Source organism: Corylus avellana, chromosome ca1 (assembly GCF_901000735.1).
Source record: "Corylus avellana chromosome ca1, CavTom2PMs-1.0".
Lineage (NCBI taxonomy): Eukaryota > Viridiplantae > Streptophyta > Magnoliopsida > Fagales > Betulaceae > Corylus > Corylus avellana.
The window spans coordinates 43,325,879-43,337,116 of NC_081541.1; the positions used below are offsets into that span (position 1 = coordinate 43,325,879).

Consider the following 11,238-nt stretch of genomic DNA (forward strand, 5'->3'; position numbering starts at 1 on the left):
AAAGAGAAATGCTACACATCCCAAATTTTCTTCATAAAACTTGCTTCCTAAACGATGTGTCACCATCCCATGAGTTGACGACACACTTCCCAAAATAATAAATTTCATGAGATGATGACACATCATTTGGAAACTAACTTTTTAGAATAAAATTTGGGATATGTAACACTCAAATAAAAGCTTAAAAATGAAACTATTATCAAAAAAATGTTTTTTGATTTAAAAACTCTATTTTTCGAACACAATCTCAAACATGTTTTTTAAGGACAAGACATTGTAATTTTTTAAAAATTAAAAAAGATAATTCAAATTGAGCGATAATTTAGGAGAATAAATTACGTCATAAAAGCCATGTGTAATTGGAGAAAATATTTAATTGTAATATGAATATTTGGATCAATAATGTCTTAAATGGACAGATAGTAATCGTCTCATTGGCTGCTTTAAATTTGGTTATATTAAGAAATTAAGAAGAGCCAAATTATGAGTATTCTTTTTTCAGGTATCGTGCATATATAATTACCATATCCTCGAATATCTTCCCACTAAAAAAACAAAAGTAGTGTAAATGGGAAAAAATTAAGCACATTAGCCAGAACAGCATGATTCCCTAAGTAGTACGTACAGTGATTTATTAAAATGGTGCAGTGCTTTTTGTATTTACTAGAACAATAAAAAATAAATAAATAAATTTGTCGTTAATGCTTTTTAGATGGATTTTTTTTTTTTCGTTTAAAAAATGTGTTTTAATGTGGTATAAAAGTGAAAATAACTTTTAATGTTTTTATGAATATTTTATGTTTTAAATTATTTATTAATGATGTTTTTTTAAAAAATAAAGAATAAAGAAAAACAAAATAGACAAGAAAAAAGTGTTTGAACTTACTTTTTAATGTTGCAATGATAGTTGCCCCACAAATGATACTTGTGTAAGAAATTTTATTTAAAGTATGTTATTTGTGTTATATATATTTATTGTGATTATAAAATATATATAATTACGGTGTTCAGTGATTTATTTCAATTAAAGGTTATTCTGTGAAATCAAAGATTTTGAATTAAATTATTGATTTGATTCTTGTGGAAACAAATATTTGAATTTATTATTGATTTTATTTTATGGAATCAAATAATCTGAATTGATTATTATTTGATTTTTATTCCTTGATGAGAGGAATAATTAAGCTAACAACTCTAATTGAGGGTCATTGATCTACTTATAAATAAGGCATGTGTATTCCATCGCTTGAGAAAAGCAATGGCCGGAGGTACTTATATAATTAAATTATTTTCGCTGCTAATTTATATTGTTAATTAGCATTTAATTATAAATTAGCAGCGTAAATAATTTAATTTCAAACATAAGGTTTGAAATTAAATTATGCTTACTTTATTTAGTATCCCGATAAGTTTATATAAGATTACAAAGAATTATAACGAAATGTGTTAAAAATAAATTACTCTCATATAGATGTATCATATCACTAACACTTAACATCTACTAATAAAGAGTTAGGGAGTTGTTGCACTACACCTTTGGGGTAGCCGACCACCATCTCAACGGGTGAGGTGGTGGTCGGCTCACCCCAACCACACATTGAGCTGGTTGACAATTTCTTCATCCTTTGAGAAGGAAATTGACATACCTTAACTATATTCTTAGGTAGCCGACCATCATTTTACTCTTTGAGAAAGCAGTTAGAGGGTGATCTTACTACATTTTTGAGGTGCCCGACCACCATCTCAAAGGATAAGGTGGTGGTCAGCTCCCCCCAACTTAAGGCAGCTGACAACTTCATTGAGAAGGTGGTTGACATACTTTAACTATACTTTTGAGAAACCAACCACCTTAAGAGGTGATCCGGCCACCCGTTAGTTTTTAAGATTTTTATTGCTTATGTGGCTCAATCAATTGAAGGAGACCTGGTCCAAGAGAGAGAGCGAAATGATTCATTCACTTTCAGTACTTATCCTTTTTTTTTTCATCTATAGGCCTCTGTCTCCTCTGAGGACTAGATATTTATCCATTACAAAAAAATCTCAAAGACTTCATGCCAAGTGTAGCAGATCCAACCCCATTATTGGTACATCCTAAATATGAACTCACCAAAAAAAAAAAAAAAAAATCCAATTTATATAATTTAATTTCACCATTTTTATTTTACAAAATCACTCTCTCAAACTACTCAACATTCACTGTAAACACTGTACGGACAGAATGTCGGCCATCAACCCATGTAAGAGATCCAAAATTGTAGCCACCAGGAGCCTCCTTGCCAAAGAATGACACTTTGTAGGACAACCTTTTCACACCCTCAAGAAAAGCAAGCTTCTTGGGAAAAACCTTCACCACCAACCCCGCAGGAGCATGCAGTTTAGCAATGTACGAGGTATTTGATAATCCCACATTGGTTACAGTTCTTTTGACTGTTTTGGCAGTTTGATGCCGGCTGAGCTTGCCTATGGAGATAGATGGGTAGTTGATATTTGAGATGAGTTCTTCAATGGAGTTTTTTGGGCAGTTGAAGTTGGTGTTTAACAAAGATCTTATGTTTTTCTCTGAATAACCATAGTAGCACAGGAATTGAAGATAATCTTCTGTTGTTGTTTCAAAGACCAATCCTGGATTGAGAGCTTTGTGTGGGGTGATTTCTCCGACACCCATCTCATGTGGATTTGCAAAGTTGTTCGTACTGTTTGTCAAAGGTTTCCTTATGTTGTTGTACACAGTTGCTGCAGAATAAGAAAGACAGAAAATTAATGAAACCATTATATACCTTTCAAGTGCATTCTTATGAAATGTGAAATATGCCAAGAAATAAATAAACTTTGCAGTAATAGTAGATGACTTGAAGCAAATCAACTCTTGTGGAATTGATGGGTCTATTGAATTAATGAACATTGCCTCAAATTCTTGTTAAAAGAACACTACTAGCCTTTAAATGCTAGCTTCTTTAATAACATGTTGAGTTTTTCAATGCAATAATACCCACAATATTGTTTGATAATGGTAGACAGACGTAATATCTAGATTTAAAGTTAGTACATTTAATGGTTTACATTAATATCAGGGTCGGAACTAGAATGTTTAGTTTTGGAAGGGCAAAATTTGAAAAAAAAAAATTCTTTTGGGGGGAGGGGGGGCAAAAGTTAATTTGTAAATGTATTTAAAAAAATATATAAAAAATTTGGGGACCGCCCATGATTGATTTTAATATTAGCACGAAATTTAAAAATTTAAATAATATGATATCATGTACAAAATTAAATGCACAAACTTTAAATTTCAATGATAAAATGAATATTATATATTTTAAATGAAATAGAGACAATGACGGAATGAGGGGAGACCGGTATAGGCAATGCCCCCCACCCCCAAGCTAAAAAAAAAAAAAATTTGGCACCTACCCACAATTTTTTTTGGCCATACCTATTAATTTTTTTTTGGCTTTATGCAATAAAAATGTAGGACCCACCCAGTAAATGCTCTTACCCAACAAATCTTTTGGGCCATACCCATTAAAACCTATGGTTACCCATTCTCAAATTTTTTGGCCATTACCTATTAAAAACTATATTAACCTTACTTTTGGCCTTAACCCATTAAACAAGTTACCCATTTGAGATTTGTCCCAACCCACTAAATTTTATCTTTCTCGAGCATTATATTATATATCTTGTTACCTTTCTAACCATAAACAAGCACAAGTCCACAATCAAGAATATTAAAATTTGAAATTTGAACCTTTTTTTTTTTTTTTTTTAAGCTTATGCCTTGGCCCAGCCCATAATATTTTCTGGCTCCGTCCCTTAACGGAGATGCATGATTCAGATTTTGGTAAATTTCCTGCCTTTGAAATGTACCTGTTGTCATAAGTGCTGACTTGATCATAGAAGGAGTCCATCCAGGGTGCACTGACTTGATCAATGAAGCTGCACCAGTTACATGAGGGCAAGCCATTGATGTTCCAGATCTTATGGCAAATAGGGGTGGCTTCTTACCAATTGGCGCACTTCCAGGTTCAGTTTTAGGAATTGTGGCAGCTAAAATGGCCACTCCTGGAGCCATTATATCAGGCTGAATGCCAAAATCAATGTTAAACTAATTAAGGTTAAAATCAGAAATGTAGGCTAGTAAATCATGTTAAATACACATAAATATGCTACATATATATGTTTGGATGGAAGCATGAGAAAGAAAAATAACCTTGAGAATGTTTTCTGTAAGCTGGGCAGGACCCCTGGATGAGAAATATGCAACAACTGGTGCAGGTCTGTGTCTTGGAACTTCAACTGTTGGAAGGATTGTTGCTTTTGGGTTCCTGTTTTTATAGGAATACAACAATGAGTGTGCCGGGATTGAAACTCAAACACCCCAGTTTCATATATAGCTCAAGAAATGTCCCAATCATTTAGAATAACGGTCAAAATATTAATTAAATGATTAAATTCACTCTTTTTTCTTTTTTATTAGTTTAAATTTTCAGGACAAGTCTTGGTTTAATATAGTATAAGAGCAAAAGTTACGAGTTCAAATCTTGTCTCCATCATTTATTAGATCATTTTAATTAGGGGAAACTTAAAAAAACCCTCATGAACTTTCACTCGTTTTGACACTACCCTTCAAAGTTTAAAAACTCTCAATTAAGGGTATCGGACTTTTAATTTCTTTCAATTACCTCATTCCGTTAGGATTTTTCGTTAATTTTTGTCAAAATACCAATTTTTTTTTTATAAAAAAAAATTAATCTTTGAATCTTTACAATTTTTTATTTTATTTTTTATAATAAAAAAATATGGGTATTTTGAAAATTTTGAAGAGATTTAACGAAAAAATGTAATGAAATGGAGTAACTGAAATAAATTAAAAGTTCGATACCCTTAATTGAGAGTTTTTGAACTTTATAAATAATTCAAAACTCGTTGAAGTTAATGAGAATTTTGTAATGTTTGTCCCTTTAATTAAAATAGCCCACTAGAAGGAATGCGAAGGAAGTATTAAAATATTATTTGGGGGACAATAAAGCACAAAGAGTAAGAGTTGATCACCTCTGAGTGAGAAAGGTGGCTAGAAAGGGAATTAGGAACATCGAGAATGTCAACAAAATTAATAAAGTCAAATAAAAAAGAGTGAAGATATATAAATGTTTAATTACCTGGTGGAATTAATGTAGTTAAGAATCTGCAATCCCTCAACACTGCCAACTTGTGCGAATGGGAAAATCCCAGAATCAAAAGGGACACCTGTCTCAGTCTCACTGATAAAAATCAACCCTTTGGCATTCACATCTTCCACAACTAACTTCTTGATTCTTCTTGAAATAGATAAGTCATTGTCAACACAAACAACAATCTTCCCTGCTGCTTTCTTTTGATCCAATGATCCTGGATAGCAATTTCTGCAGTTTATTGTGAAGAGGATTTGTTCTTCATAATTAGACAATGAAGAAAATTAAGCAGATTATTTAGAGGGAGATTTAATATATATATATATATATATATACACACAATTGGCCTCTAATTGTTTTGGGTTCAATATAATGAATAGGGAAAAATCAAATGTAGTCCCTCGGTTTTCACATGATTTCAATTTCAACAATTAGGTCTTTAGGTTTTCTTCCGATTTCAAATAGATTTATCCTTCAATCAATAAAAAGTATGTTATGTCAGACCAATAAATTAATATTATGTGACTCTTGTTTGACATGTCATGTCCCAATTAGTACGTGTCACGTAGCACAATTACTTTAAATTAAAAATTGATAGGCCTGACATGACATATTGTTAATTACTTAGAGGATAAGTTGACGGAAAAACCTCTTTAAAACCAGTAGAAACTCTGGACACGTAATTGTCAAAATTGAAAACTTAAAAATTAAATTGAAATCGCAACAAAACCTAGGGAATAAACTTGATCTTTCCCTAATGAAGATAATTTGGCAATTTTGATACTTCTAAATATGTTCAATCAAGTGAGAGACATCATGATCATTATGCATTTTCAAAAGATAAAAGAAATATATATAGTGAAAGAATAATGATCCAAGACTACCTTGCTTCATTTGCGGGGGTATACTTAGCAGCAACATCCTCTCCAAAAGCGAGAAGATATGTCTCCCCCTTGGTCAGGTTTGAGAAGTTAATGGCAGAAGCCTACAAAAACATGGATACAAAGAAATTGGATTGCAAAATTACAAAAAATGTAGCAAGACAATAACCAATATTGCATTTTTCGAGTCTATTCAGGTTTGCGATTTAAAAATATAATGCTATAAGTAGGACTTTTAACCCTTTTTATTTCCGAAAGTAATGTAGCTTTTAAAATCACCATTTAATTTCAGATCGATAACTATTAGATTTTGATCAAATGATGCTTTTAAAAGCCTCACATCACTTTTGCAGAGATAAAGTCTTACTTATAACATTACTCGATTTAAAAATAGCGATTTGAAAACTTGCGATTTTTAGAAACGCAATTTGGCTTTTAAAATTGTACATTTTTTAAAACATATCCCTTAACTGTGATTTGAAAACGCAGATTTTCTACGTTTTTTAATCACAATTTTTAAAAATGCACTCCCAAACGATGCAATTTGGTTTAAAATTGCACTTACAGTAAGTAAAATCGCAGTGTTAAACGCACTCTTAATAAAAATAAGAAAAATGCAAAATTAGTCATTGTGGTTTACCTGATTTACAATTAGATCCCCATGATATCAAAATGAATCAAAAGATCCTTGAGGTATACAAAAAATACAATTTAGTCTCTACATTCAAATTCCGTCCACTAATTTAACAGATTCCGTTAGTCTGACACTAACCTAAATAGAATAAGTATCACAATTTTATTGGTTCTAATGTTTCAAGCTATTATAATCTGTTAAGACAGTGAACGGAATTTGATTGTAAGGACTAAATTATTTTTTTGACATATTTTATAGACTTTTGAGTTCATTTTGATACCAGATGGAGTTAATTGCAAATCAGGTAAACTTTGATTTTTCATTTTTCCAATAAAAATATCTTACTCGGTAAGTTTTCCCATTTCCAAGCAGCACAGAGGACTGGAAATCCCTGTCAATATTAGAAGCTGCAACAGTGAAGATCCATGGAGCAGTATTAACAATGGTGAAAGAATCAGGACCATCATTCCCTCCAGAGCAGACAACCATGACACCCATTTGCTCTGCATGAAAAGCTCCAATGGAAATGGGATCATTTAAATAGTCTGCTTCAAATAATGAGTTCATTCCAACGGAAACTGATATTATGTCTACGCCGTCATCAAGTGCGTCATCAAAAGCTTTCATGATGGCGGAGCCGGCGCAGCCTTCTTCCGAGCACGCCTTGTAGCACGCTATTCTAGCCGACGGCCAGCCGCCCTTTGCCGTGCCTCGGGCTAAGCCGTAATAGCTGGCGTTGGCGGCCGGCGCGCCAGCTGCCGTTGATGCTGTGTGGGTGCCGTGGTCTACAGAATCCCTTGGTGAGCCGAAGGTTTTGGCTGGGCTGGTTTTGTTACCGTTGGATTTCATCAGTGGGATTTTGTAGTATCTTGCTCCTATCAACTTCCTGCAATTTGGGAGCGATAAAATTTAAAAAAAAAAAAAAAAAAAATTGGGGGGCAAAATTTAATTTTTAAAGGTCAATTTTTTTTAAATTTTTATTTTTTTGGGATCATCCTATGGCTTGGGCCAGCCCCCAAAGCCAATAGATGGTTCCGCCTCAGCCTGCAATGTACCCCAACAACAATGTTGTCTCACCAAACAACGGATTTGACTTGAGTCCAGTTTTCGTTAAAACTAATAGTTGGAATTGAAATATGTGTTCCATAAGATCATATCATGACACACAAGAGAGACGTCTTCCTTTTTCTCCTTATCACGCTATACATTTTTTAGTAATGTTACTCTTCACGTATAAACTAATTGACGTTGTGTGTTTTAAGTAGTTTTTCTTTTATTTTTGAAGTGGTTGACATGAGAAAATCTACTTAAAACACGCTACTTCAACTTATGTGAAATGAATGTGATAAATTAGGATAATAAATGGGTGTGTGAAGAGTAGAATTACTTAATACATTTTTTAGAAATGCTATATATATAGTACTACACTCTTATCTTACTCTTATCCCACTAACTTGATGTGACACTGTCCATCAGTTCTTGTATTTTATTTTTAACAATGGTTGATCCAAATGCTAATAAACACTGTCACATCAGTACAATCAAGCGAGAGTAAAATATAGCATTGCTCCACCTTTTTGCTCCATGTTTTTTTACTAGCATCTTTGCAACAGAACAAGAGTACTCTTTTTCTCTAGAATGTTTTGTAAGTTCATTGAATCTGCTGGTTAAGACGACAAGTATCTTTAGAGCTTAAAGTTTACTTGAATAAGAGAATATTTATATATATATATATATATGGTTTACCTATTACAATTGGATTTCTTAAAGTCAGGGCCCTCCATGCAAACTCCTTTCCATCTTGAAGGAATTTTCCCAATTCCATTGTCATTGAAACTTGGAGACTCCGGCCATATCCCTAGACAACACATTCAAAATATCAATGCTTTTATTTTTTTTAAGATAAAAATATTAACAAACAACTCTAAATATAAAACACTCCTTAAAAAACATAACTGTACTTCTACAAACAGTTGTCATATTTATACTACACCAAAACAATTTTTTGAACCAAAAATAAAAAAAACACTCATCAAAACACATTAACAAACATACAATTTTGGTTGATTTGATTTGATTTGATTTGATTTGATTTCTTTTTTTTTTTTTTTTTTTTTTTTTTTGTATTGAACTGGTTTATTATCCCTAGTCTAGAGATGCTGCACCTCAATATATATATAGGCATTGGATATGGAATCATACTTTAGTTTCTTGAATTTAAAGAATGAATTTACACATAAACGTAGTTATCAGGCATCCTCTATACTTTATTGTTTTTGTCCTCTACCCCTTCTTCTCTTTTGTCTTGGTTAAGACTGCAGCTACCCCTTCTTCTCTTTTGTCTTGGTTAAGACTGCAGCTACCCCTTCTACCACAAATTCTCTACTAAACTGGTTTCCCCCTCACCATATTGAACTTGAATCAACTGCCTTCTTCGTTATAATAAGAGGAAAATTACTTCTTTCGTTGTGTGGTTTACATTTATACCGAACTCATCCTTACGTATCAAAAGTTCGTACTTTAAAGATTTCATAAGTTATCTGTTCAAAATGATCTGTGTCGTCAGCTATTTCACAGAAATCATTAGATGCACATATGAGTCTCCGTCACAACTAATCGTCAATTGACACGTGGTATGATAAATGACTCAGTTTATTGTAAAATTACAGTTTAACCGTTAATAGATTTCATTTTCATTTTTTATTGAGAATTTTTACATGTTTGTGGCTCATTTTAGCTACCACTCTAGACCACCATTTTACCACTTTATAGTATCATATCACACTTAAAAAAAAAAAAAAAAAAAAAAAATCATACAAGTTTCTTCAACATCAACAAAACTATATAATTAAATATGTTAATTACCTGTGTCTATCATCCCAATTATGACATCACTTGATCCATGCTTATATCTTGGGGTTGCCCTCCTCATGCCTGAATCCTCTTCCAAGAAATCCCAAGAACGTGTTGTATGGAGTTGAAGAACAGAATCGGGGAAGACGGATACAGTCTCAGGACGGCCTGCTTAATTTCACATTTCCATTCATATATATATATATATATATATAAGCATACAAATTTTTATTCAAGTGTGTTTTTCAACAAGGGTGATAATTTTTGGCCTGATCCATTATCATAAAATAGAAGTAATTAGTTCTATGGAGCTTAAGATTCAAATTCTCTAAACCCTATTCACCGTCGATAATTAGGGACGTTTGACATTCCTACTTTGTATTGTCTTGTGTGTGTGCGCACAATTGTCTCAAAAAGTATATATACATAATTAACAAGTGAAGAATATATGCCCTATACAAAATTACTATCATAACCTTGCATTATTGATATTTTTTTTTTAGCAACAGACAAATCCAGATATGTCATTTTGTCTTTGCCAAAAGATTATAAAAAGCGGAAAAGTATTTAAAAAATAGATAAAATAATAATTATTAATTACCAGATAAGATGGAGGCTTCATTCTCAGTAAGCATGGCAGAGAACCCTCTAAAAGCATGATGATAATGGTGGATTAAAGATATTCTCCCACTCTCTTCACTGAAGAAAAGAAAAAAGGAAACTTATAAGTATAATATTGCAACAAAAAAATAAATAAAGGACAATATTGATGATGGTGATGATAATGATGATGATGATGACCTTGGAATAATGGAAGACAATAATTGCAAATGAGCTGATTCTGAAACTTGAACATCTCCATCACTATTTGAAGATGAACTTCCCATGTAAACAACATAAGGCTGCCAAGAAACAAACAAAGTTTTACTGCTAGAAGTCAACAAAGTCTACTGATCTTTCTATCAGCAGAAAAAAACAGAGAGAAAACTGTAATTTGATGCAAAACCCAATTCAAAGTGTTACCTTGGGAGTTTGATTAGATGTGGAGATGGCACAGATAAGAAGACAATGTGTGGATAGGAAACAGAGGAGTTGCAGAAGGGAAGCCATGGGAGATAGGATAAGGGTGCTTGTACAAGTGAATGAAAAGAGTTGCCAATGCAAACAACTTATCTAATAATTGCTTTTTGGTTTTTAGTATTTATTTCTCATGTTCATGGGAAAAGGAATTCATAGACTTGAAATGCAAGTAACAGACCTCTCTTTTGGAAAGGAGCAGGGGAAGGAAGAAGCCTTACATGGCTTCAATGGCATGTGCAGTTTTCTTTCTTTAATTTCCCCTTTATTCTCTATCTCTTTCTTTTCCATTATTTTCTTCTCCTTTACGTGTATTTTAGTTAGTTTTTATATGCCTTCTTTATTCTTGGCTTCCTCTTTTGGTAGAGGTGGCTTGGCACAATTGCAAGGCTGTACTGACAACAATATGAGTTTGACTGCAAGGCTGATGATGATGATGATTATCTTTGTTTTGTTGTTATTTTGAATATGGGCAGCTATACCATGTGCTTTTCATCTAGAATTGGATTATATTACACTAAACTTCAAGCTAAAGTCCTATTGTCGGTATTCAAGTTCGGAATGTTTGTTAAATTTCTTGTTTTCTATTCCCAAGACAAATATATTAATAAACAATTCAAAGCAC

At 32.6% G+C, this 11,238-nt stretch overlaps 1 protein-coding gene across 2 annotated transcripts; it reads right to left on the minus strand.

Annotated features, from left to right (window-relative positions):
• Positions 1-2,119: 2,119 nt before the first annotated feature.
• LOC132167129 (CO(2)-response secreted protease-like) lies at positions 2,120-10,804 on the minus strand. Of its 2 annotated transcripts, none has more exons than XM_059578029.1 (11): positions 10,560-10,804; positions 10,338-10,438; positions 10,138-10,235; positions 9,549-9,704; positions 8,430-8,541; positions 7,029-7,569; positions 6,053-6,153; positions 5,157-5,399; positions 4,208-4,322; positions 3,865-4,078; positions 2,120-2,733 (listed from the first exon to the last, which is right to left on the minus strand). In XM_059578029.1, the coding sequence occupies exons 1-11, from the start codon at positions 10,644-10,646 to the stop codon at positions 2,183-2,185; spliced, it is 2,319 nt and encodes a 772-aa protein (XP_059434012.1). In that variant the 5' UTR covers positions 10,647-10,804; the 3' UTR covers positions 2,120-2,182. The 2 variants fall into 2 exon arrangements, with proteins under 2 accessions (XP_059434012.1, XP_059434011.1); XM_059578028.1 differs by having other exon boundaries at positions 9,549-9,707.
• Between the last annotated feature and the right edge of the window lie 434 nt (positions 10,805-11,238).